General features: G+C 43.9%; 1 protein-coding gene across 7 annotated transcripts; it reads right to left on the bottom strand.

Annotated features, from left to right (window-relative positions):
* Positions 1 to 83: 83 nt before the first annotated feature.
* On the bottom strand, positions 84 to 27,867 carry LOC116849124 (choline transporter-like protein 1). Of its 7 annotated transcripts, XM_032825970.1 has the most exons (18): positions 10,827 to 12,993; positions 6,677 to 6,879; positions 6,237 to 6,388; positions 6,043 to 6,156; positions 5,824 to 5,969; positions 5,606 to 5,689; positions 5,070 to 5,160; positions 4,274 to 4,337; positions 3,848 to 3,956; positions 3,496 to 3,604; positions 3,257 to 3,376; positions 3,036 to 3,161; positions 2,850 to 2,956; positions 2,359 to 2,615; positions 2,009 to 2,175; positions 1,846 to 1,938; positions 1,679 to 1,771; positions 84 to 1,278 (listed from the first exon to the last, which is right to left on the bottom strand). In XM_032825970.1, exons 3-18 carry the CDS (start codon positions 6,285 to 6,287, stop codon positions 1,213 to 1,215), a joined length of 1,797 nt encoding a protein of 598 aa, XP_032681861.1. In that variant the 5' UTR covers positions 6,288 to 6,388; positions 6,677 to 6,879; positions 10,827 to 12,993; the 3' UTR covers positions 84 to 1,212. The 7 variants fall into 7 exon arrangements, with proteins under 7 accessions (XP_032681861.1, XP_032681859.1, XP_032681863.1 ...); XM_032825968.1 differs by lacking the exons at positions 6,677 to 6,879; positions 10,827 to 12,993 and adding an exon at positions 27,831 to 27,867; XM_032825972.1 differs by lacking the exons at positions 6,677 to 6,879; positions 10,827 to 12,993 and adding an exon at positions 18,312 to 19,099.

Here is a 27,867-nt window from a genome sequence, read left to right as displayed (position 1 = left end):
TCAGCGAAAGGATAGGAAGAAGTAAGTAGCAGTAGCTGCGCGTAAAACGAGTTTGTCGGGCTTGTACATGTGGAATGCGGGTGTCTGCCGTAAATTCTTTATAATATTCTTTAACTTTCATACACTAATCATTTCACAATACGCATACAATATTATAATCTCTGCTTATATATCTTTATAGATCTCTTCCGAAATTACATAACTGTATCGTAATCAACGGCGAGCTTCTATCGAGCTTGTTCTCATGTCTTATTAATGGCGTTTGTACTAAAATTGGACTGTCGCGGCTCGAGGCCACTTTGGACGAGCCGTAATTCGCGACGAAGCAGAAATCGAGGCAAAATTCGATTTACAAGAGAGCATTTCAAGATTTCCAATTATACGTGCGTGTTGCAACAAGAGTACATCTGTAAATCTTTAATTTTATCCCGTGTATGCAAAAAACAGCGTATAGAACTATAAATAGAATTCTATGTACGCGCGCATGTGTGTCACGAATATAAGCCTCGCAAAGTGGACTCTAACGAAATCTAGCTTATGTGTAGGCACTTGGTTATAAAAAGAAATGTATATACAACGGTAAAATAGTAACACCTGTGTGAGTGACTCTCATACGCTCGAGTGCGAGACAGGCGCCTCATAAGTAAATTTGTTCGTTGATCATCTCGAATGATTCGAAATGAATTTGGACTGCCAATCGGCGTGCTCGTAACAATCATTATATGCTTATCGTATCTAAGTTAACTAAGTTCGTAATATCTCTCTCTCTGTGTTCATATAAAAAAGTATTCAACGTTATCGTAGCGGCCATAAATATTTTTAGAAACAGGAACTTCGAAAATATAGAATGACTCGCAAACATTCTTCGTAATGTAAATCAGTCCATCAGATCGATTGGCGATACGATCGATTGTACAATTACCACGTCATATTGACGTGGAATAACTGCGGTAACTGGGCTGTATAAGAAGAGAAGACGTGTCTTGTGCGTGTTACATATAAAAGAAAAATCCCGTTTCTTTGCGCGTGTTTCTCTGCTCCGCGATTCACCCAATTCGTCGGGAGAATTCACTATTCATTCTGCACGTCAAATTCCAACATGCGTTCTCCACGTCTCTTTCAGTCTTGCGTTTTTAACTGAGATATTCGAGTTTTCGCGCAACACTGCTCTTTCCCATATCACAAAATCATTCGAACGATCCTTGACGCTTGTTACGTAGCGGCTTCCTGCCGCTGATCCAAATGTCTCAGAGCTTTCTTACTGTTCTCCACGAACTCCTAAATGAAATAAAGAATTGTTACGAGTGAAATAATTCTTTAGAAGTTCTTCACGGGACAAAAGAATTTAGGTAGATCAATCAAATGTCTAGTGAAATGTGAATGAATTAGAATTCCGGTTGAAATTATCAGAATTTTGTGTTTAAGCTAACAAGATTCTGGTTAACCAAACAAGATTTATGATTTTTTTTTTTTGGCGATTTTGTTCAAATTGAACAGTTGCAAGTTCTGTTTGAAAATCTTGTTAACTTGTTAACCAGAAATTCTGTCGATTTTGTCAAATAATAAATTCGACTGCAATTCTGGTTCGTTTATTTTTTACCAGAGACATTTGGTTAATGCAACTAAACTTTTTTCCCTACATAACAATTGAAAGACGCGCGTTGTAACTGATACTAACCATCAAGCCGCGGCTCATGAAGTAAGGCCGGCCGATACCGTCATTCTTCTCGCAATCTTCGCAGAAGCATATAAATATCGTATCGATGATCATCTGCAAAAAAAACGGATCGTTAATTCTCAACAGTATTCGTCTCTACCGCGTCATTTGACTTGTATGTTGCTCACCTCATAGATAGAAATGAAGCAATGCGCGACTAAAAACGCGAATATTCCTGCGATAGTGATCGGCACCCAAGGATGATGGAGACCATCTTTTTTCTGCGAAACAGGCGAAATTTCAGTACATCATGAGAACCAACCAAAGTCAAACGGTATGATCGACTCGTACCTGCATCAAATATATCCCCGAAATAACGGTCAAGGTGATAACCAAAACTTTACCCAGGAACAGGACGAAGTCACCCACACTGTTGATTGCTGCTACTCGCAGAATGTTGCTTGATAAAGCCTGGAAGGCCTTCCTTCCGCCCGTGCAGAAGTTGCACCCGTATATAGCTGAAAATATAATGTATCGTTATTTGTGATCACAAAAGTCGCAACGAATGAGTAAAGTTTATTTCATCGTTCCATGATATCATTCGTGAAAGTAGCTCATGAAAGTTACAAAGGAAGACTCGCAATCGATGAACGATACGAATTTCTAGCTATGTCGCGGTATACAAGATACACTTCGGTTACCTGTTTCGATGTAAGCATTCCTAGTGAGAAATTTCAGAGCGCACTCGAAGCACCAAAGGCAACATTGACAACACCAGAGTATCCCTTTCACGCAGCTGTTGTCATAACGCTTCAGATGATTTTGAACGAAAGAAATCATGGCTCTGATAAGCCGAACGATGCCTATTATCAGAGATCCGAAGGCGACGGTGCCCAAGTGATATCTCATGAGATAGCCGAAACCGCGTGTCACCGCGAGGGAGAGGCGCTTCTTGTCCCTGTGAACACAATTCGTTCATTCAAACTCCCACAGACGAGACAAACACTACTGATGAGAGGTCAAACGATTAGTTTTCAAGCAAGTTCACGACTAATATTAAGCGTGAGATTGAAACTGACGAAGCTACGTTCGCATAGTTATCAGGGACTCGCACTTCTTCTCCAGCCACGAGCATGACGAGAGTTTACTTTTTATCGTTTGCTCTTTGCTCGGTTTTTTGCGAGCGACTCACCTCGTGAAGAACCACCGAGCGACGGCGCAAGCGACGACCAAGTGTTGGCAACCCAAATAAAACTCGCACGACACGAAGAACAGGAACAGATTGTACCACCTCGTCGCCTGTATCAATTATATTATAGTGATATATCGCGATCATACAGACGAGGAGAAGAAAAAGAGATGAGATGCGCTCACGTACAATAAGTAAGGCGTCCTTGCGGAAGTGAATGTGATTCTTCTTATTGACATAAATGTCACCGGCGCTCTCGATCCACAGCATACAATACATCCACGCTACCACCGTGAGACCGATCAGCAGATACGTCTGAAAATAGGATTTCGCGTTTGCGAGGTCCAACGTTCTTCTGTTCGACGAAACGAAAATACAGCCACGGTGTAATTGAATCGAGATGCACTCACGTAGATCGGCTGAAACAGCAAGGCCGGCATCGCGCACACCGCCTTGCCCGCCTCCCGGAAGAGCTGCATGACCAGCGCGATCCGTTTCCTCATCACCAGGACCACCAGAAGCGTGATAGCCTGCGAGAAATGCGTGTGCATATATACGCTATTATGTGTGTATATGCGTGCATGCATGCGTGTTCGTGTGAATTGTTTATGAGAAAGCGCAATGGCAGATACATAACGGTTTCTCTTACCGTAACGACCGACATAATAATAGCGTAGATGAAGTAGGGCTCCACGCTGGAATCCTCGGGGAGTATCGCGTTCGCTTTTACGGCCGCATTTTCATTGTACCACGCTAACCTATTTGGAAAAGATGACACATTAGTGGCGTCAAAATTATTATAATCATGAATAATCGAAATTAAAAATTGATATTGCTGGAAATAATTAGAATCTCAGGTGATTGAAGTATTAATATAATACTGTTATTCCCATTAGTCTCTTGAATTCCCAAATTAAAAAACTAAACATGAGATTCTTCTTTTGCTCGCTATATATATATATATATATATGATTTTAATCTGGAAACAGTTGCCTTTTTACCAGAGATACGTCGTGCCGCCGATGCAGGCGATAATTACGCCGATCAATACGATATAAATGATCCATTGCACCATATAGCGGAAAGCCACCAGGATGGCGAGCGAGATGGCTGAAAAACCAATCGGCCGCAATCAATCACTCGAGATCACGTTGCGTTCGTGGACGCCGATGTAAAAACTTATTCCCGAAATTTAATACACGAGAGTGTCGTATCGTCCGGATAAAAGAAGAAAAGATTCTGCTGCGCAATTACTCGCATACACACACACAAGCATGGAGAGAAACGCGATCTGGAATTTCTTGGATTTATATTACACCGTGTAAATCATGTCTCGCGGCACTCTCGTGTTTAATTGAACGTTCGATCGGACACTGGAAATAATACGATTCTGAAATATCGCGCCGAGTTTCGGGAAATATACGTACCCAATGCTATGAGCAGGAGATAGATCAATTCGCGCCAAGCAACCCCCAGATCGCTGACCGCTTCCTGCAATAATAACTTCGTGAATTGCATGTGAATTTGTCATATCGACACGCTACGTCGCTCTCTTCGACTATTTCGCCCGACTAACGAAGCAATCGGTCTATTATTCTCGAGAGCGCACTGATCGTGTCCATGTCACGCCGGGGAAAGAGCACAGTGTGTACGTAACCGAAACAAGTAACTCTCCCCAGAAATTGGGTTAATGTAATTTGAGAGACTTCGATTTGAGCGCAACACGATATCGGATCGCTGTAAAATACTCCGCGCGCCCAGCCAAAATATCCATCTATTCCTGACGTATCTACCTAGTTTACCGTTATTTTCAAAATAAGTTTCAAAATAAGGTTCGACGACCGAGTGACGCGTGTGTGATGTTTCGTCGGCAAAACCATATCATCTCGTATTTTGTCCGTCTAATAACGGAACGGCTGACAATCGCATGTATTTCTCACGCGAAAAGAGACAACAATGGTCAGATAACACGACACGAGGTGTATTCCCGGAACATCGGATAAGCTATCTCTTGATCGATAAGATCGGAAATGTCCGAGAGTATATACAAGAGATTAACATACGATATCGAATCGTGTTCCACAGTATTGATTTAGATCGGCATTGATTTTCGCTGAATGTTGACACGAAAGCCCGGCGATATTAAGGGACTTCTGCACGCGAAACGATGATAGATTATTTAATGAGCGAATAAGCAACATTTTCTCAAGAATGCCCACTTACTCTGTAAAAGCTATCCAAGCCAAGATTCCTTATTATTGAATGGATGGTGTCAGTTGCCTGTTTTTGCACGCAACGGTTCAGGAACAGCATTCTGCGAAACGAACACGGGAAATTAAGATGGTGGATGAAACGTAACTATGAACGAGAACAATCGAGAATTCGCGCGCACGATTACACTCAGAAAATAATATAATCTCATCCTCAGTGGATTCCTCAAGAGAGTTCTTGTGAAATAAAAAGAAAAACGTTCAGAAAAGAGAAAACTCTAGTTGCAAGGTGCAATTTTACCCGCAATTCCATATTCTAAGCGGAAAGTTCTACAAAAAGGGGTATTTCTCTTCTAATGAAGAAGAATGATACTGTGCTTAGAGTATTTTTCTGCTGGCTTTGGAAGAGTACTCTTGAGGCCATACATAAGAGGGTTCCGCTAAAGATGAGATTAAGGAATTAATTTTTAAACCAGCCGCGCCTCGATGAACGGCGAGACGGAAAGGACGGCGTGGCCTCATCGAGTTTCGATCTCGGACGATACTCACTTCGGTTTGTCTGCCGTTGAGTCGCAGCTCTCCACACACTTGCGATGTTGCACTCCCTTCAGCCCCATTTCCACCTCGAGATACCTAAATGCAATGCAGAGCGATCGATTGATTTGGAAAAACGATCGAATGAGACCTCCTCTCTTTCTGTCAAATGCTTCATTACTTTTACAGCCATCTTCTCTCCAGATGGTAGAAAGGCAATGTAAACTACTCACCGCTTGTTGGTCATATCGGCGCCTTTACAGAATTTCGGGTCGGTTTCAGGCGGAGTTACGCGGCCGCAGACGTTACCGCAATCGTCGTATCCGTTTATCACACGGAAAATGTCACCCTTCTTCGCCACGTTCGTCACCATGAAGGCCTGTGAACCGTGAAAACGATGTTTAACGAGTGTGCTGGCAAAAGATAAAAGAAACACGAATGATGTCACTTACAAAGCCACCAACGAGAACGAGCAAGACGATCAGAGCCAAAATATCAGTGCATGATCGATCCTTCACAAAGATCTGCTCCGAATAGCTCGATGGCGAGCCTTGACTCTCGGGAGTCTGCAACGAGAAGAACGCGAGTTGTGATGTGAGGCGAAATTGTGGAAACGTGACGTGAATAATTCAGGTAATTATCTTACTGTGGGCTCCACTTTGGACGATGGCTCGTCCGCACAGCCACAACAACCCATCTCCGGGCTGGTCGGGTCCGCCGCCGGTTCCTCAGTACGATCGAACTGCTCCTCTCTCTGATCACCCTTGGGCGAGCCTGCCGCTGTGCCCGATGTGACAGCTTCGAAAACACAAATCGCAGATACGATTATCAGTCCGTCATAGGTGTAACGGTGTTTATCAAAGACTCGACTACGGTCGACAATTACTTGCAACACGTGCGATAAGTGTACATTGGCGAGCGATATAGAGATGTTTATTCTGCTTAAGCGCAAGATTTACGTGACTCTGATATCGCGGCCGGTACATCGATATGTTCTGAGCGAGGTATCGAAGTAACATATATATGATAGATTCCTGTGTTAATTTAATTTAATTAAAAATCAACCTATGAAAGCGACAAGCGTACCATATATCGGATAATCTGCCGAACTCCGAGAATGCCGTGAGGTTTTTGAAATTTAATCCGCGCCGGTCAAGAGAGATCCGCTCACTGCCTGACACACGCGTGACAGTCACGCAGAGGTGTGCGACAACGTTGATACCGGCTGCAATTCGATGACGATCGAATGCACCTTCGCTGCTTTCCGAGACACGCTCTTCGAACGAAACCTAGGTCACGTCGATATCGATCGATTAATACGCTGGGAGAGCTGCATGCCCTGGCATTGTTGTCGCAACGCCGGTCGGAACCAAACACCATCCATGGTAACGCGCGCGCGAAACATAATCACGATGGTTCAGGAATGTTCAAACATTTAAGTCCGTATTAATAGTCACCACTTGCAACTCGTCCCAGAGAAGAGATACTCAGATTTAGAAGTTCAGAGTTGGACGAGAGTTCTCCTACCGAACCGCGCGACTACAAATATAAATGTCACATTTATCATAATTCAAGTGAAAAACTTCTGACTTTGAATGAAAATCTGAGTACACGGGAAAAAATTTACAGATTTATTCGTGGGACATAAGGTTTATTGTTTCTGAGGAGTAGAGCTTATCTCTATCTTTCCGTGAAATAAACTTCATATCCCGCAAATAAATTTTCAAGAATTTCCTCTTCAGTGTGGAATGTACGGGCGGTTTATAGTTGCACGGAATACACTTCAATTAATACGCGAAGCGTGATTGCCGTAGTCAATTGTAGTCGCACTGACACGTAATAAGACAATGAATACGAATGATAAAAGTACGGAACGCGCGCTAAGTCTCACATCCCGCAGCAGTTATCTCGAGCCAAGTGATATTAACTGGAATATTCAGTGCGGTAATGTGACACATTTTCGCGGATGGTAAATCCGTCGGCCGAGTACTGCGTAATTTATTATCAGCACACGTGATTTATTATATACGCAACCTTTGCGTCTTTTATTGACAGGGAATTTATGACGATTACCGGGACTGTAAAAGTCGTGGGAATATGTATTGAGTGCGGCAGGCTAATGCTACTAACGTGTTTCGGGGAAGAAGCGTGGGAGAAGTTTACCGGACGTAAAAGGAGCGACGCGGTATTAAATGGTGGTCGTGGATACGGGCTTATCGGCGCGGCCTAAAAGACGCTTTCACGGCCTCAATTGTATGCGCTAATCGCCCTCTTCCTAAATACACCGATACGATCGTCCTCGCTACATTGAGCGGATTTAGCTCGTCCTACGTCCCGACGATTCCCAATTCTACAGATTGATCCTATTTAAACGTCGGCGCGGATATTACGTGAATTCGGAACGAGTAAAAAAATCACGTTACCAGTTATAGGACTTATATACGACTCGCGCTGAAATAATTATTGTTTTACTTGGAACTAAAGTATTTCGTGCATACAAATGATTTGGTTGACATGTTTTTATTCACATCAAGCGCATGTATTATTGAGAAAACGAAACACATCGCGATAATTAAATTTTTTCGTCGCAATTAGCAGACGCTTTGTTAATTACGGTCCGGTGTACCAAATTATCGTCTCGACAAAAAATTCTTTTTTTCAGTCAACGTCGATTTTTCAATCTTGACGAGTCTCTCTCTCTCTCTCTCTCTCTCTCTCTCTCTCTTTCTATATCAAAAATTAGCTTAATCCATCGCAAATGAAACTTTAATAACGCTCATGCTTTTATCCGGACGAATTACTTGATCACCGTCAATCAGCTGTCGAAAATCGATACACTCGACGCCAATCGCGAGAGCCAAATGAAACTTTAATGCGCGTCTGGCCCGCGACAATCAAATTACCGCACGCGTTTGCCCTCGTCGTGTCGCGAGGAATTCAAGATCGGAGCACGGACATAAGATGGATTAACATCTTACCGCTGCCTGTCGCCGCCGATATCGCCGGCATCGGCCAAATCGTCACGGCGTCACGTCGTCGTGAGCGCGTTTATTTAGTTTATTTAGTTTCTTGTTCACCGCTATCGGTAACTAGCCAAGATAACGATGGGCTGGTCTTCTAGTTGCGAGGAGCGCGCGTTCGACGCTAATGAATGCGTTTGTTCGTATAATTGTTTTTTTTTTTTTTCCTTGTTTCATATTATATTAAGTTAATTTAATTTGAATTATATTAATATATTAACTATAAGCAACGCCACGCCGTTGGTCAATTTCAATACACCGTTCATTTTCATTTCGTTTTATGACCAAAATTATAATCTTCATTGCTTTCAAAAAGAGCACTGTTCTTGAATTGTCGTGGAACGTTGGCGCTTTGTTCTTATCAACGGAGTTTGACGTCTTTATGATTTGCTTGAACTTTCTTCATTCACTCGTTGAGCGTCTCCCGATGTGTCGAAGTTAAAGGATTACGGTAGTTTTAGGGTAATGAAATATACTCTGGTATTGTCGCGCGCCGTTAATCGTCGCCGAAACTGTGCATTATTTTCGCGGTTGTTGGCCGAACGAGCAGCATGGATCTATTTTTCGCGTATCCGAAGGCATTGCCGGTGGATCCGGGCGAGTTCGCGTAAAGTTATGAAAGACGTATTTCTCGAAAACTTACGGGCATCGGACGGCGTAGTCTTTTCAATGAAACTTCCGTGAAAAGACGCTTAAGCCGAGGAGGAGAGCGAGAGCAAGAGGAAAAGAGTCGCGCGTATTTCCGAGGAAAAGCTCGAGGCAAGAAGTTGCGGATTTTTCTTGCGGATCAACACGCCATGGCTGTAACTGCATATATAATCTCATCCGCTGAGATGGGATGAGAAGAGTCGCCAGTGACAGGAAGAAAGAAAGAAAGAAAGAAAAAAGAAAGAAAGAAAGAAAAAGACTTATCTCGCGGAGAAAACAACATCAACTAAACCGCCGGTTTTCCACGTCCTTGCGACTCTACGCGACTTCGCGCGAGACAATTTGCACAATGGAAAGATGACTAAACGTGTTCGGAACGAGCGTTGCGTTAATTATGCCGCACACACGAGGAATTAAGAAGCAGACATTGATTCATCGGTATTCCCACACACACACACACACACACACGCGCACACGTTTGTCTATGAAACTCAGCTGCAGCAATAACTGCAGTTACAATATACAGTAAGTTGCGATGCAGCGAAATTATGTTTAACTTCTCATTTGACTTTGCGGTATTGACGCAGTATTGATCCGTAGTATTCGTTTTAATATCACATTAACGATTATTTATTTATGTTGGGTGGCGATAACTAGGTCGATCTTGACTCGTTTTGACTCTCTTTCATGTTTCTGTAATTAAGATTTCCTATGAATTCATTCTTTATATACGATGCTGGATGCACGATTTTGACAGATCGTTACTCTGGATATTTCTTTCGAGTGAAATGTTAACAATAAAAACAGAAAAGGGACCAAACTATGTTCTTATATAGGGTGTCTCACACTCTCCTCCGGGCATTTTGTGGGGACAAATTGAGGTGAACATAAAAGTTCTATACCGTTTTGCAATATTTGCAATAATTATTGAGATATTAATTGTAGAAAACTTGTAAATGATCATGCAGAATATAATAAATGAGTTATAGTAGCGACGACTGCCGTTGTGTACTTATACTTTAGGTCAAATTGAACAAAAAAGTCTTCTACCATTTTCCAAATAATCACATAGATTTTTAATTATTAATTAAAGAAGATTATTGCATGATTTTGCATGATAATGCACTCATCTTCTTTAATTAATAATTAAAAATCTATGTGATTATTTGCAAAATGATAGAAGACTTTTTTGTTCAATTTGACCTAAAGTATAAGTACACGATGGCAGTCGTCGCTGTTATAATTCATTTACCATATTCATGATCGTTCACAAATTTTCTACAATTAATATCTCGATAATTATTGCGAATATCGCAAAATAGTATAGGACTTTTATGTTCACCTCAACCTGTTCTACGTCCCCACAAAATGCCCGGAGGAGAGTATGAGACACCCTGTATAAACATGTCCATTAAAAAAAAAAGAACAAAGTTGAATATTCAAAACAAAGAAGAATCTTCAAAAGGAAACAAATAATTTTTTTGGAGTGTTATGGGCTCTTCAAAAAGTGATTTTCTCTCTCCCTCTCTTTTCTTCCTTAACTGTTTCGTAATTTCTGATCTTCTAACCTATAATTTCCTCCAATAGTTGTTATACGAGACGACGAAATACGTGGTCTTCCGGCACTGAACGATGCGTTTAGCGAAAAATTGCGAAGCACAGGCGTGCCATTCATGCATCAAAAGTATTATTATGATTATTCCAGCATGATTCACTTCAACTGCGCAAACAGATGGACATACAGTTCATTCCCTCGACTCAAGTATATCTTGCTTCCATACGCCGAACTGAATTGATACGTAGCACTATTGAGAAACCGACAGCTGCCGATCGGGCAGATCGACACGCAGCCTTAGAACACGTTCCTGTCTGTCTACGTGTCCTCGTTTCACCTCGAAGGAGTCTGTTTGTCTTCTTTGATAACAATTGACGAAAGACTTGTTACCAGCAGGCCATCACAAAACAGATTTCCCAATCGATGTACTGATATTCGTGAAGATGAATGATATTATGAGGATACGATACGACAATGATCAAACTCAAGTGTCTCAAGACTGAGAAATAAAGAGCTAAATACACGACGTTCGATTTTCACGAGGAAAAATATGGGCGTCGTGAACTTCTCAATGGACAGTTACGATGCACAAGTATCTAGAGGGGACACTCGATCTTAGAAGACGAACCTATACCTGACCTGCTCGAGCAAAGGTTTTGAAAAGGTTCCCAAGACACCACAACCAGTAAGAAGGAATGGCCACTAAAAGCAGTCGCTCGATGTTGAGCGCGATAATTTAAATCTAATAGCGGCAGAGTCTAAAGTTTGGAAAGTCCAAGTTCGACTTCTGGCTGAGGCAGAATTTTTCACAACACTAACGAAAAGTTTTCTATCAAAGTACGAGGTGTATATAGGAGAATATTACAAAGAAATTAAAATAAAAATATTATACGCGGAATTAAGAGTCGCGTACAACTAATTTTCTGTTGCTTGGAGACTAGACGGAAACTCAGGCGAAAACTCAATGAAGAAGACAAAGAGAACAAACGGAGAGATTCCTGTAGATTACATCATACGATAAGTCGTTACAGTTTCATCTTAGCCGAATTCTCAGGAGAATGTTCCGACAAGTATCTCGTCTCGTCTACGTTAACGATTTTATTCTCTCGTTGTTAGATTTAAATGGTCGCATTCAACAACTGACGCACTCAGCTTTCCATACGGACTGAGTAATTTACTTGGACTGATCCTTGGATGGAGGGTAGCCGAGAATAGCTTACAAAAGGGATCTCGAACCTTTCAACTAAGCCCCTTTCGCCTTTTGAATATATTCGGCTCTAAGGTGATTTTCAACAAATGATTCATGAGAAAGATGCGCGTTAAAAATTCTGTAACGCCATCCTCGCGCTCTGTTTCATGTATTTTCTTGAACAATAGCGGAACGATATGTACTACTTTCCATTTTTAAAGCATCATTTTAAGAGTTTGCGATAAATAAGGAATTTCTAAAGGCACTCGTAAATTGAAGAACAGCGAGAATCGCTGATGTGGACTCGCGGTGAATTCCTCCTCTGAGTTGCGGCGAAATTTTGTTTTATGCAATGGGGCGGTTTTCGCGTCGTTGATTATGTATATAATTATGTAGATTATTAATAGCCACGTAATTCTATTCTAATTACATTTGACGAGTAATACGAGTCAGCTATTATTTAATATGGAAATCATAAGCAGATAGATGCGGATTGATAGATAATGTTCGCAATTACTAAGCTGTTTGTGTGCGTCGTTTCTTTTCAGTGGCGTAACCAGAAAAAAAGGGGGGCTGTACTTCTTATTTTTGACGAACAAAAAAGGTCATTTGAAAAAATTTTTCTCATACTTAGCGTAATCCAGAAAATTAATTTCGAGGAGGCGCTGCAGCCCCCTTAGTCTCCCTCTGGCTACGCCACTGTTTCTTTTCATAATTTACGATCTTGGCGGAAATGTCGATTTTTACGAGCTCCGCTTATTGAGCCTGATAACAAAAGATAAAATAAATAAAACAATAAAAAACAAATCAGCTGATATCAATGATAAGGAAGTGAAGAGCTGTATTTTTTATTCGTCTCGCGCACGCATTCGTATAAACTTCAATTTACTTCATAAATTCTATAAAAGAAACCGGGATGAACCCACATAGATCTTTTTCTTATTTTTCTTTTTGTTTTACACTTCTCACTTTCTCTATCTTCATCGTTCAGAATTCATCTTCATCGTTCTGATAAAGAATTAATCATAATTACCATAGCAATTATGATTAATTCTTTATCAGAAAATAGCGTCATTTTTCGGGAAAAAATTTAATGAACTTCACGATGAAAGGTAGAAACTATACTGATCATTTGGGATTGGATCGTGAGCGACTCGATAGTGCAAATACTCAAGGAATATGATTGGACCGTGAGCGGATCGTAAGCGGAACATGAGCAGACTGATAGTGTGGATCGGGCTTAAAGCATCCTCTTCTCTTTTTAGACATTTTTCATACGTGTTAAAAACATCTAAAAGACGTTCTCTCTTTTCAGCATCTTTTAGACGTCTTAGAAGTTTATACTGTCTCGGTTGTTTCTGATTTTCGTATTTATTACGAACGAACGTCATATTTAGATAGTGTCCTTGGTATCTCTGTGTAAAGCCAGCAAATATGACCAAACCATTAGAAAAGTTTTTTGTGAAATAACAGTACTAGATATTTTTTTTATCGTGAAAGTAATATGCGACCGAGTTAGAGATATGACACTTCACGTTTTATAAACAAGCTGGCACACATCGAGTCAAGAGTGTAGGTCTTGGTGTCCGGGATAGTTATTACACATTTTATTGATTAAAGAAAAAAGATGTAAGACATATATTTAATATATTAAATATATAAAAATATACAAAATAATATATAAAATGTATAAAAAAATTAAATATATAAAAAATAAAAATTTAATGTATTTTATATATTTTATATATTTAATATTTTTTTAATATTGTGCACATTTTCATATGGACACAACATAAAATAAAAACTTAGGTAAAAGAAAAAAAATAATCCTCATATATTTATGCATAAAAAAGTTATTAAGCTGTAAGCCAAATCGTACAAATCCACTTCATACTCAGGATTGATTGTCACATGTCTTTTATATAAAGAAAACAAGACAAATTACAAATGCAAAACAAATACAAAAAGAGAACAAGACAAATTTCTTCTGTTTTAGGGTTTAATTGTTTTATTAGAGTTAGTGATATCTTATAATCAGATACAATAAATAATCATTAAACTGAGAAGATAATCTCATAAACTTTGTAATAATAACTTTGAGCTTTCTATAGGATGCTTGAAGCATACTCGCTTGTGGCATGTATAACATAATAATAGATCATTGCGTATGATATTCCATGCTCTTGCGTAAGTCACGTCGTGGCTACGTGACGGATTCGCAACGCGTGACAACTAATCCCATTTAATTTGAGTCAACTTAATTCGAATGGTCATTTGGAATGAAGAAGATTATATTTATAAATTATTTAGCTAAACACACCCATAACATTTCTTGCAACTAAATAGAGATTGCGGCCAGAGATTCCAGAGCCAACGGATCAATAAAAATAGAGACAAGGAAGCATTTATTCGCCGGGTTCAATTTTGAAAAAGCACCCATAAATACCACGTTTCTGTCATAAGCTATTTCGTACACCCAACTAACATGACCCAAGCAACCCATACTATAGAGAAGAATATACTCATCTACACATTTATTACGTGACATATAAGCTTTGTGACAACTAATCCGTGTATCTTCTAGAAACCCGGTCTGCCCTATTCTCGTTATATTTATTTTCTATCACCCACCTATTCTCTCTCTCTCTCTCTCTCTCTCTCTCTCTCTCTCTCTCTCTCTCTCTCTCTCTCTCTCTCTCTCTCTCTCTCTCTTCCTTTCTCTCTCCCTCCCCACGATTAATTTATTCGGCTGCAATTATGCGTGAGATTGCGTGAAGTATTTTACTCTCTCCTTTTAGTGCTGCAAGAAGTTTTCTCGAAAAATCCACCATCTCGAGAGACAATGTCACTCTTCCGTTTTGTGCTCAAAGCTCAAACCTCGACGAATAAGAGGAGCAGTGGCATATGAGTATTGCGGCAGCGTAAACGGACGTGGAGATCACATCACCGTCGTTGTACCTTGATGAAGATTTCCCACCGCGTCATTCACACATTATGATAATCCCGTGTTCTTCGTTCTTCAATTATTCATGAGATTCTGGCAACGGACCCTCCCGCGCGCGCGGTTGGCAGGCGGGCTTCTCCCGTAACTTCGTCAAAATCAAAGGCGAAATCGTTGCCTTTAATCCTCACACGCCCGGTGCGGCTTTTCCGAGCGGAAAATACAGCGGGTATCTCTCCGCGCTAACCGCGAGTAAATCCGGACAGCGTATCCTCGTCACTCGTGTAACCTTTTGGTTACACGATCGATGCACTATCAACGCAACTGCCTGAAGATAGGCTTATGCGGCACGGTTATTTGCTCGATTTGGCGTATATATACACTGTGTGTTTCCGAAGGGACGTAAAAGGAAACGCAATTTCGTCCGGCGAAATGTATCCTCGTAAAGACACGACGCTAAAACTCCCAGCAGAGAAGCGATGCAATGTCGATTTTTCTTTCGCATTATTTCGTTTACATTGATAATAAGCGCTTACCGTTGTTTATAATCAATTAACCGTAGAATGAATATTTGATTTACACAATTATATGGGTACATAGAGCGGTCGATTGACTCGGCTTACCCGGGTTACAAAAATACAATAAAATTACACAAACAATTGTGGTATGCTTTAATAATCTCATATAGCAATATCAGCGCATCCAAAGCCCCGCGGGCACAGCATGATAAAATAAGCGAGAAATCAAAATTTCATGTAGTAGTGAGTCCAGTCTCCTTTCTACACGGAGAGAATGTTATAGTTCTTTTTTCATAGACATTTTTTTTCAATTTTTAAAATATCTAATCTAATCTATTGAAAGGCTCTGAAATTAACAATAAAAAAATATCTTATCAATGTTACTGTTTCTAATAGTGCAGAAATAGAGATTATCAGTAAATTCTATCTTGCTGAGAAACAGTAAATTTTGCTAGAAACAACAAATTTCGCTAGAAACATAGTAAATTCTTTAACAGCACACTTCAGTTCCTAGAATATAAACACATACGAAATGAAAGGATAATTAAGAATGCCGCAGAATGTCGACCTGTTTCTCGGTTGCAAAAGTCTACAGTAATTTTTGCTATAGAATTCTCTCTATGTAGTGGTGCAGAAGTAGACTGTCAGTGCGGTGTAGCTTGCTAAAGAGCATAATAAATTTCGCTAGAAACGCCAATTTTGTGCCAATAGCACACTCGAGTTCCTAAAATCTAAATGGCACACACGAAATGAAAGGATAGTCAATTACGGCAGAATGTCGACCTACATACCTCGCTTGAGAGATTCTACACGAATTTTTGCCACAAAATTCCCTCTATGCGTGCAGGGTTAATTATCGGCGAGATTAAGTGCAATTAGTACGCATCGCGTTAACGAGAGCGACGGGTAAGACGATGGATGGTCACGCGAACGACAAGGAAAGTGCTTCAAGGAGCACAGAGTGGGGTAAATTCCTAAATAGGAGCGCCGGTCAGAGGGCTCTTTGTTTCTCGCCGTGGCGTATGATTCATTGACCTCAGAGCGCCGAGAATTCCTTCAGCGAATTATATCTCCGCCCGCTGATCATCCACCGGGCTCTGGTCGGGACGTGCGGGCACATAACGACTGAAACGCGGTGTGTGCGCTCGTACGAGTTACGAGGATGTTTGCATGCGTAACGTAGCATTAACCTAACGTTAATATGCATACGTAATCGATCGGTCTGAGTTGAGCGATTTTGCATACAATTATTAGCTCACGTGAACAAAGTCGCGCGCGGTCCGGAGTCGCGCGTTCACGTCGTTGATGGCGCGGCTTAGAGGAGGCACGACAGATTAATCGCTCTTAGAGCGCGATTAATAGACGGAGCTGCCGTCATAGCCGCCGCGCCCGTTTTTCCAGCTTATTATTGACGTTCGTTTTATTATTGACGACGATCGATTTTTCGGATCTGCGCCCTCGGCTAAAGCGCATCGGCCGTGGACATGTTAGCGTGACAGTCGGGACGCTATTATTGAGAGAGAAAACCCCTCCTACATATCCCTGCATTTTTCTTTCCTCAGGCGAATACGCCGCGACCCATTTGTCATCGCGAGCGTATCGCGCGCGCATCAGTCGCGAGCACATCCGAGGACTCGAGTGCATGCACAGACGTATATGCACACGTACGTGCATACATATGCACCTGCAATGACGGCGCGCGCGTGACGCGCACCTGGCGCGCGCGGAAACGTTTCTCGCCCAGTGATTTTCATCCGAAGGGGAAGAAGAATCGACGGTGGTTCATCAAGAGCGCACAGGTCACCGTCAATATTTATTATTGCGCCCCATATTTATTATTCTAATAAATTACCGAGTAGCCGCCGGCAAATATTGAGCGGTCGTCAATATTAAAAGTGCCGGAGAGCGTCGCGCGACTAGCAAAATACTTCTTGCACCGTCGATAAATATTGACAAACACAAGTCGTATTTTCATGTATTACAGTGAAATGGCTGAATAAGCTTCCTCGAGGTCTCGCACACCACCGGCAGATAAACTCACAGTATACTCGGCGTTAAATGTTTTCGCATCGACACTCGCACGCGTACATCAGCCCGCATACGAACAACTGACAATCAAAAAATGGACGTCTGTTGTGAGAAAGACCTTCGGAAACGAGGGCCGTGCGCAGAATACCGGAACCACGAGAGACACGCACACTCGCGCAAAACGAGGTCTTACCGTTGCAATGTGATGTAAAACCGTGTCGCGATCTGCGGTAACGATCGCGACACACCTGTGGGCGTAGCTTGCGGAGCGCCGAGGAGTGAAGAAGGCAGAAAACAGGGGACCGTATACAAGAAAGCGAATCAGACGGCTTGCAACGATTCCGACAAGCGTGCGCGCGGACAGCCGGCTTCCTGCTCGCCGATATCAACTGCCGTCTTATCACGGCAATTACAGCGGGGAGCAGCTGAGTTGGCGCGACTGAGTCAACTTGATAAGACGCACCGATCTCGATTAAGTTAGAGAGCAAGCAGAGAAGAGGAAGAAGAAGAAGAAGAAGAAGAAGAGAAGGCCGTTGCAACGGACGAGAGAGTCGCTAGAATCGTGTTCCGATGCGAGGGGGAACGGTCGACCCGAGCGAGATCTCGGCAGGTCTCGCAATTTCGCAAAGTCGCGCCTCTTCTGAATCGGCCAAGGTCTCCACGGCGAGTGCGCGTCGCCAAGCGATTGCAGAGCGATCTACGGACGGTCGAGCTATCCCCGGTCGAACCTCTCTACGCGTCTATTATAGTCGGTCTAATATTATAAGACCCCGCCAACGCGACTTTCCGCGCGACGCTTCCGTTCGAACGTACCTGTCGTACCTGTCCTGCAAATTTCACGGCTGTGCGCTTCGGCTATCCACTTAAGACGCGTAGTCACCGGGGAGACGCCGATGAAGAAACTTCGTCCAGACAACGACGACGAAATGAAAGCACACGTCGTTCACGAGCCATCGGGCTCGCCTGCTCTCTTTCTCTCTCCCTCTCTATCTCTGTTTCTCTTGAGGCGTTGCGGAGGTCACGATGTCGCTCGGTTTCGCTGCGATTCACGGCACATTCGCGACAGTCAACGTTTGACGAGTCCGTCCGCGAGCGAGTCCAACACTAACGAGAGGCCGACTTGTGTGATTACCGGCAGGCCTGGAGAACGCGCGGCCTCTCTTGTGCCTGTTAACGATACTCCGTGCACTCGTGTTCCATCTCCGTTCTCCTGTCCGCTCCGGCCTTCGGTGTCTCTCTCTTTCTCGCTTTCTCGCTCTATCACGCCGCACTGACCTCCCACTTCTCGTTCTTCATCGTTCCTCTCTCTTTCCCTGCTCTATCCTCTTCGTCGCTCACTTTGTCATGCCGACCGTGACGCATGCACTCTCTTCGAAGTCATCTGTTTTCAGTGGTCTCTCCTCGCTATTTCACGTCTCTCCCTCTCTCACTGCCTGACGGTCCTTTCTTTCCGTTGACCCTTGCTCTATCTTTGTTCTTCGCGATCTCTACGTCTCGAACGGTGTCCTCGTCGGTTGAGTGCACGAATTACTCGTGACACTCAAGTCGAGACCTCGTTCTCCATCAAGGTCCTCGCGCGTTAGATATCTAACGAGTACGTGCGCTAATCGCCGCGTGGTAACTTCGTCGAATAACTTGTCCGGGGCAATTTTGGGCAGCGCACGCTGCGCCTTATCAATCCCGCGCGCACCTGACCACGTCACGACAGCCGCATGGTCAGTTAATTATTCGCCCTGTGGTAATTTCGCCGCGAACGTCGTTGACGCTCAGGCGAATTAATAAAATATGCGCGCTCCTCGCAGATATCGCTTCTCTCCGCTTCTCTCGCGATGCAATTAAAGTATTTCGCGCGCGACTCAAAGTTACTACGATAAGATATCGCGGATAAGATACAAGCCATCGTCGTTTCTTTCTGCGAAATTTTAATGACAGATTCCGCGCGGTAACCGGAAGTTTAACGCCTCCCTCGGCAAAAATTACTCGGAACTTATAATTACAAATTTATTTGTCGAGTAAAACGAGATATTCTCGGATATCAAGTTGCGAGAACGCAAATAGATAACAGTTTATCTTGCGGTCAATTTCGAGTGGACTTCATTTGAATAGAAATTCCACTCGAGACTTTGTCAGTGTTCGCGAGTACTCATCGTCCAACATTTCAAGATTGCACTGACTTACGCGCAGCAAACACACGCACATACACTCAGGTACACCAGCACCACGTCGAATTTCCAGCTAAGTGAAAATCAATTCCGCAGGAAGCGGTGTGTCGCTGGGAAGCTGCCATTAAAAATTTCATGTCGCGGCGGCACGAGCGCTACATGTCGTAATATCACGCACATTAAACATGTCGAACATGAGAGAGAATATAAATAATTACCTCTAGTGCAATTCGATTGGGGCGAAATAAAATTACCCGAAATAAAACCTTAAAAAAAGAGGTACATATAAAAAAGGTACACCTTAAAAAACACATAAAAATAAAGAAAAACTTATATCCTAATCGCTATTTTTAGATAAAAAATATTTACTACCTTTTCTAGCGCACACAAGAACCACAGCTTAAAAATCGGAGAAAACTATTTAAAAAAACGAAGTTTTTAAACATAAAAACTCTCAAACAAAAATACTGTCTCCGTCATGAAGAAACAACAGCATTTCTAGTGCACCCGAGTTTGGGAGATTATTGAGGTGAGCTTTACTTAATTTTTAATCTCCTGATCCCGGATGCGCCAGAAATCTCGATAATAATTTTCGTGAGAGACAGTGTTTTAAAGATTTTTAGAATATAAATTTCGAATTTTTTAGATGATTTTGTCTGATTTTGGATCTCCCGATCCCGGGTGCGCTAGAAATGCTGCTGTTTTTTCATGACGGAGACAATATTTTTGAGCGCTTTTATGCTTTTAAACCTCATTTGTTTAAGTAGTTTTGTCCGATTTTTAAGCTGTGGTTCTTGGGTGCGCTAGAAAAAGAAATATATTTTACTTTAAAATAGCGATTAGGAGATAAGTTTTTCTTTGTTTTTATGTGATTTTTTAGATATGTGTACCTTTTCTTTAAGGTTTTGAGTGATTTTATCTCTCCTCAATCGAATCTTGCGCTAACTATTTATACTCTACTAACGTGTTAACCGGACATTTCGATTTGCATTCGTATCGTCTGTGCGCGAGGCCGTACGCGCGGAATAAATTGCGCGTATGTGATTACCGGCTTTACACATAATTTGCGTATGCGAAGAACGAAAACACACATTTTACCTCGTTCGTCCGCTCGGTTTATTTACAGAGCGTTTTGATATCGCGTCGCGCGATACGCGCGCGCGTATGAATGCATATAATTCTCTCCTCCTTCATCTCCTTCCCCTTTTTCATTCTCTTTTTTCCAGCGCTGCATTGCAACGCGAAATTCACGAAGATCGTTCGCACCTCTCTTTCGTCTAATATCGCTCGATACCGGAGCTCGTTGACTCTCAGGCCGAGCTTCGCGCGTCGATAAAACATAACGGGGATCTGGTGGTAGTCGCGCGAGCGCTCGACGCAAGAAACATATCGCGCGCGGCCTTTGAGCGCGTGGATATGCGGAATGGTTCGCGCAGAAAGGCACAGCGGGCCCGAGGCGGCCGACCACTGAATACTTCAGAGCGTTCATTGCGCGCGAGAACTCGCGTAATTAGATCACGTTAGTTATCCCGTGGGTGCGGCTATTGAAAAACCAGTTACTCTCACAGTAACGTCGGGTCGAGCCTTCGGGACGAAGGAACACCGCGGATCCTCTTCGCGAAGCGAGAATTATCGCACAATCGCGCCGTACTCAACGATTCAGCGATTTACCATAAATCCACCGAGCACTAATTAGTCACCAAGTGATCTTAATGTATCTCAAAAAGCTTCTCGTGCATATCCATCTGATGTACGCGCTTAGGTGTGTGTTAACAGTCACTTGAAACTTGTCTCTCACATAAGATATTTAGATCTAAACTTAGACTTGAATCTGAGTTCTTCCATTGAATCATATGAAGTAAAAGCACCAAAACACCTGGACACTAATAACACGGATACTTGACTCTGGACATTCTTATTGTCTGTAAGTATACGCAAATGCACGAATATGCAAACGTTTAGTACATAGAGAGAATATATATGTGTAGACATATTGAATATGTGCACATACATTCTACGTTGAAAGTTTAAATATTCGTGTTTGAGAAGCAAGACAATAAGAATATTCCGAATTAGGTACCAGCGTTATTGCACGGAAAGAAAATTTTAGATCATGGAAAATAAATGGGGCCAGAAAACAACGAGAAACTCGCTGACGAGAAATCATATATCTGTCATTATGACCAAAAATATTTGTCTGAACATTCAGCTGCATTAAAACTCGCTTAAAGTAACTGAAAGCAAATGACCGATAAGTAACAGCCTCTTACAGGTATCCCTGTTCCTACAACCGAAGTTTTTCGTCTGGTTCCCAAATGACAGAAAATTCAATTACACCAACGGCGTTGTTTTTCCCGTGTAATGTCCAGGCATTGGTACTTTGACCTTACATGACATTGTATTTGCGCGACTTAGCATGAGCAATTCGCACATCCAACTCCCAAGTTCAAATCTATCTCACTTGAGTTGCGAGTGACGACTGTTAATAGCACAGGCCTTCGAGGGCGGGGCTCTAGAGCGATGATAGACGCACTTATCTATCCATCTACGTACACCAGGAGGACGGTGAACTCGTCGGGCAACAACGAAAGACGAACTGCGCCGTGCGTAGCCGTCGCGTAGCCGAGTCGGGCCGGTGAATTGTACATCGGCTTGCTGCACATTCCCTCTCGCCGTCGAGCCTTGTTATCTTACCGTTTTACCGTTTGGCGTCCTCTCCCGTTAGGCGATAGTCGCGCTGGCCCGTTGAAAAATAGCGGTCGTTGCACCGTGCATTTTTTATACGACGCGCGGGCGCGCGGACGAGTCCCCGCACGCGACGTGTCGGCGATGCGTTGCGGATAACTCGTACGTACGTATGTACGTATGTACGTACGCATGATACGAGCGCTGAATAAAATAGACGCGCGAGAAACGCCCGTGCACGCTCGTGTGTTCGCGTAATCCGCATATTGGTAATGATACCGGTAATTGCTCGCGTCACACGGCGCGGGTAGACAAAGAGAGAAAGAGAGAGGGAGGAAGGGAGGGAGGGACAGAGAAAGAAAGAGATGAGAGCGAGCGCAATTGCATTCGCGATACAGCAGTTGTCGCGTCCGCAACAGCGATTGCGAGAGCACAGCGCCGATAACTACGTCCACGTAACAACATTATCCTCTATCATCGAGGCGCGTCATGTATTACCGACTCTCCGGTCGAGTGCAATTATGAAGGATATTCGTTCTCCGCAAAATAGGTTGCCATCGACCGGCATGTGCGCGAAAACAAAGGAGCAGGCGTTGACGAGTGCACCCGTGACGGCGGCAACTGTTCGATCCGTTTTCCTAACGATCATCAAACAACGTTTCTGATATAACCGAGGGACTTCCCTCGGCGACGAAATGCGGTGCCACACGATCGTCTCGTTGTAGCGAGACCGAGGAAGTTGATAATGAGTGCCGTCTTGAAACGCGACACAATCTATCGCGCGAAAAGGCTGGCAAGTCCGTGTTTTGCCGCCGGCTCACTCCTACGCTCAATGATTCAAAGGCGAGTACATTTGTAAAGAGTTGCCGCTCGGCTTCGTCTAAATATTTATTTTCGAGACGCTGAGTTAAATTCCGCGATGTCCGTCGCGGCGGCGGAAATTATTCGCGACGAACTCGGAACGGAACATCCTGGCGGATGTGGAGAACACGTCTGTCCGTCCAGAATCTAAGCTCTCCGGGCACGGCTGGCTATCCATATATTCCCGTTCACGTTCAAAAACATATTGGTTACATTAATCTTGGATGCGTGCATTCACGTCCACGAAGACGGCCGTTCGATGTAATTGTATTTTCTCCGTACGAGAGGCTCGCGTGAGACGTCGCGCTCATAACGCGCGATTTGATTCGCGATCCGTTCGACCGCTCGATCGACGCAACCGCCGCGGAATTTTATTTCGAGCGTCAAACTGGCACATGATTTAATTCTCAAAATTAAAAATACGTACATTTACACGCCGCATACAAAACAATCACCTGAAAATACTCGTGCGGCCGCCGTAGTATTTTCGTCGAATGCATTGCCATGGTCAGCTCATAAAAATTGCACCGCTCGGCTCAATGAAAATTGGATCGGGGTTAACAACGGCGCGGTCGAAAATACTATTAGAATGGCACGTTTGGCGCTAAACGCGAGTATGAGTTCACAGGCTAAGAGAGAATTTACACACAGTTTGGCGGAAAAGCGAAAAGATTAATCAGAACTTGTGCCGATAGAGAAGCAGAAACTGTCGACGACGACCAGCTGACGACCAGCGCGAGCTCTGATTGCTTTCTGCTTTTCTCCCTCAGGACAATTCACACTTTGGCAATAAAGCCGAAAAGCAGAAGCCAATCGCGCTGGTGGTCAGGTGATAGACAGCTTCTGTTTTTCTTTACCAGCACAAGTTCTAACGAGCTTCTGCTTTTCTGTTTTCGGCTTTCCTGCCAAGACGTGAATTTACCCTTCGAAGACGAACCCGCGGTAGGACCCGAGCACGCACGCGTAACGACTCTTCCGGCCCGAAAACGCCGTGGAGAGTCGCCGGCACGCGGTGCACGGCGCGACGCTGATATAGTGGAGGCCCGCGCACACGAGCACGGCGTCGCGAGATAATTCACCACCAGATAGGGCTCGTGAAAAATTTAAGAGCGCATTAAATTAAGAGGAGAGCCCGCTGTGCGAGTACGCGCGCGTACATACGGCGGGTGGTGCCGCGACGCCGTTGCTTTCGCGTTACCACGGCAGAGCGGAAACTCCTCGCGGAACACGCCCACCGCGTGACGAATTAAGCCATTCAATTAGAGCGGCACGAAATGTACGCTCTTTTGGAGTGCTGAGCACCCACTGATAACGAAGAGGAATACACCAGCCGTTCTCGCGTCGGACATCCGCGCCCATCTCCCGCCGTCTGCGCGTTCGATGACTCCGTCGAGCGGACGTTTCGGACGATCTATAATTTGCGGCAAACTAACGGAAAGAGAGAGAGAGAGAGAGAGAGAGACAAGTAGAACAAAAATTTATTAATCCTGGGACACCCCTTAAAGGTATAAGATAGAGAGAAACTACCAGTACTGAGAAAAAAATGATTTCGCTAACTAAAATTATAGTTATTTTCGGCCCCAATCATATTTTTGTAGAAAATAATAAAATGCATACAAGATTATTATCATACAAGATATATTGTAGTAGAATTCAATGAAAAAATTGTTTTCTTGGCCCCAGTTTATAGTAATTGTTTTTCTATAATTAGAGATACAAGCATTTTTTCTCAGAGAGTGGCCGACATTCGTTGCGTCGCTCGCCAATTTTCGGTACTCCTGCTTGAATTTTATTCAATACTTATCTTAATATTTTGATGAAATCCACGGAAGAGCGGAAACAGGCAGAGTGCCGGACGTTTCTCCTTACGTAGTTATTGTTTAGACAACTTATCGACACGAGAAAGTAAGAAGTAAGAATTGAAATAAAAAGTAAGAGTGAAGGAGAAAGAAGCAAGACCAGTGGAAATGTTACGATAACATGATGAGAAAATACGCATGAGGGCAAAGGGTTTAGCGGGTGAGATGTGGCAGCTAAGATGTTCCTTCGAAACAGGGTCAGCTGGAGAGGGAATTCCGCGCGCGATTTTCCGCACTGGTGGGAATGAAACGCATTCTGCACATTTAAATCATGATCCCGATTCAGATCCCGCGTTGCGCGACGACGATTATCCAGTAACGCGCGGTATTTTTCGCGGTGGCCGGCGGCTACGAGCAATTTCGCGCCGGTGTAGCTTTTATTTCGGACGTGGCTCACGTATGCCACGTAACGTAATTTTCGTCGTCGCCGCGGAGTCGCCCCGATACATTATTATTTTTCTTCTCGCATTATTATCTCGCGATTCTCGCGCTTTCTCGAGCACGCACAGTCGACGACTCGCGCGCGCCGGTCGGCTTACGTTGCTTTTCCGACCGCTTGCGCGACGTAAAACCGCGCGTTTCACGACCATCCTCGTCTTCTCGCAAATCCCGCGATCGCATGACCGTGCCGGTTAGTTCGCTCGATGCCGGGTATCGATACGCGAAATTATTGGCTCTCCTCGGCGGCGCGTGTGTGCGCCGGATAATTCCGCGGCGGGCATGTCGATGGCATTTCGCGGAAACGACGCGCGGCATGAAAAATCAGATCTGATCGCGGGGCAGATTGGCCCTGGAGTTTGCTGCCGTCGATTCCACCCGACCTGGAGATCCCAGCGCGCAAACGATACGTTCGTAGCGTATCCACGTTACCACGTGGAGCGAGGAAGAGCGAGGAGAACGAAGAAAAGCGCTCGTCGCGTCGCGGAACGAGAAAGTCGGCGAGGAAAGGGTTGCGCGCATATCGTCCGCATATTTTATATGCACTTTACATACTCATGCAAAATGCAGCTCCGAATACAGCGCGCTTTATTAGCTCGACATATATATCCCGTACACACAATAATTGACCATAACTTATTCATACGGACAGTGAGTTTACAGGCGCGCGCGCGTGAGCACGTGTTCGATGATAATTCCTCGGGCGCTTTTGCGCTCGCGGCCGAAGATCATCGGCAAATGAATATTCACGAGCTTTCGCGCGCGACCAGCTCGCATAGTTATCTGAAACGGCCGGCGAGAGCGAATCAGCCCGCGGTTTATTTTTCCGGCCGCCCGCGCGCTATTCTTCGCCTGCTCGCTCAGTTAGGAGGCAGAAGCGGCCGCGGGGGAGGCGGTGAGGGGGAGGCATTATCGCGATTAATCAAACGACGTATTGACCGAAACGCACGCGCGCGCGGACGAGGACGAGGACGAATGTGACAGCGCGGTGTCGCGCGCGCTCGTCCTCCGCTCGATTGTCGCGCGATTATCCGCTCGCGGATTCAGCAATTGCGCGAATGCGGTGGTGCCATCCGTGATCAAACGACAGAAATATCTCTCTCTGTCGCGCGCGCACGGTATTTTTTTCCCGGCATTGTTTCCGCGTGGCGCCGGCACATTACCTGCGCCAGGTGCGACGACAGGCGAATCTCCACGGACGAACCGGTGGAGAACGAGTACATGTTTTATCGGGCGCACATGTTTTGTCGTGCCGCGCAGCTTGCCGATTACGTTCACCTAGTTTTCCGCGGCGCATGCGAGACGGCGGCGTAAATGTAACAGGCCGACATTGCGAGCACCGTGCGGCGGCGTCGCCCCGCGGGTTCGATCGCTCGACCGCCTCGTTGCAGCCCGCAGCCGTAATCTCTCGTGGGATAAATCGACAGCGAGTATCTCCCCTTTTTCATGAGGCAACGATCAATTTACTCCGCCAAAGTGCCGCGCGCGCGGAATTGCGAAAAGTACAATCGACAGCGTCCTAATCCCCAACACAGTTTCGAGCCTTGGGGAATGGAATAAATAGAATCGACGTATCTTGACTGATGAACAGTTGGTTAAAAGATTCAGATCTTTTTTCGACTCGCGGTGGCGATGATGCACCGAGGAGGATCGCGGAGAAATGATCGCGAACCTTCTGAGAGCGAAAAAACTCGAGCTTTCCGAATGCGGAGAGCTTCTTCGTCGTGCTAATGAAAACTAGAAATTTGTCTCGTGGTCCTGATCAGATTGATCCCAAGCAGTTGAAAACTGATTATAAGCTGAAAACAGGTTGAATCTAAAAGGAGATTGAGCCAACTAAAATTATAGTTATTCTTGACACCAATTATATTTTCCGCAGTAAAATAGTAGTAGTAACATGCACATATGAAGTTACTATCACTAACATTATAGTAAAATTTAGTGAAAAAATTATCCTTTTAGCCATAATTTATGGTAATTATTTTTTTATGTGACTAGAATTCCGGGCTAGTTACTGAATAGAAAGAGATCGCTCTTTTTAAGTGGGGAAACGACTTTATTCGATGGAAAAGTGTGCAAATCGATTTGCAACTGTTTGTATAGGCCAGATAACTAATTCTGGTCAACCTGAGCAGAATTCTGGTTAAGAGCAGGGGATAAATTTCTAGTCGTGGAGAGATTGTGTCGTTCTCCAGCATCCGTGGCAGTTTTTCAGCGTCGCCAAGTTGCTCGTTTCATTTCGCGAGTCGCGGGAGGAGAGGAAGAAAGAAAGGAGGGAGAGGAGGAGTCTACAAGTATAGATAGGTGTGAGCGCGGCATGCATTCCCGAGACTCACTCTCCTCCAAAAGCGACTCCATGGCGGAATATCCTGG

The sequence above is a fragment of the Odontomachus brunneus genome, unplaced genomic scaffold (genome assembly GCF_010583005.1).
Source record: "Odontomachus brunneus isolate Ranch 3 - 2012 unplaced genomic scaffold, Obru_v1 Obru_scaffold_107, whole genome shotgun sequence".
NCBI lineage: Eukaryota > Metazoa > Arthropoda > Insecta > Hymenoptera > Formicidae > Odontomachus > Odontomachus brunneus.
This window is presented reverse-complemented; position numbering and strand designations above follow the sequence as displayed.

What these genes read in the sequence shown, in the direction of transcription:
- LOC116849124 (XM_032825967.1), bottom strand. Translation starts at nt 8,599, where the DNA reads ATGCCGGCGATATCGGCGGCGACAGGCAGCG. An exon ending in GCCGATATGACCAACAAGCG is followed by an intron (nt 5,690 to 5,823) that starts GTGAGTAGTTTA and finishes CATTGCATTTAG; the next exon opens with GTATCTCGAGGTGGAAATGG. An exon ending in TTATTATGTCGGTCGTTACG is followed by an intron (nt 3,377 to 3,495) that starts GTAAGAGAAACC and finishes CATTTCTCGCAG; the next exon opens with GCTATCACGCTTCTGGTGGT.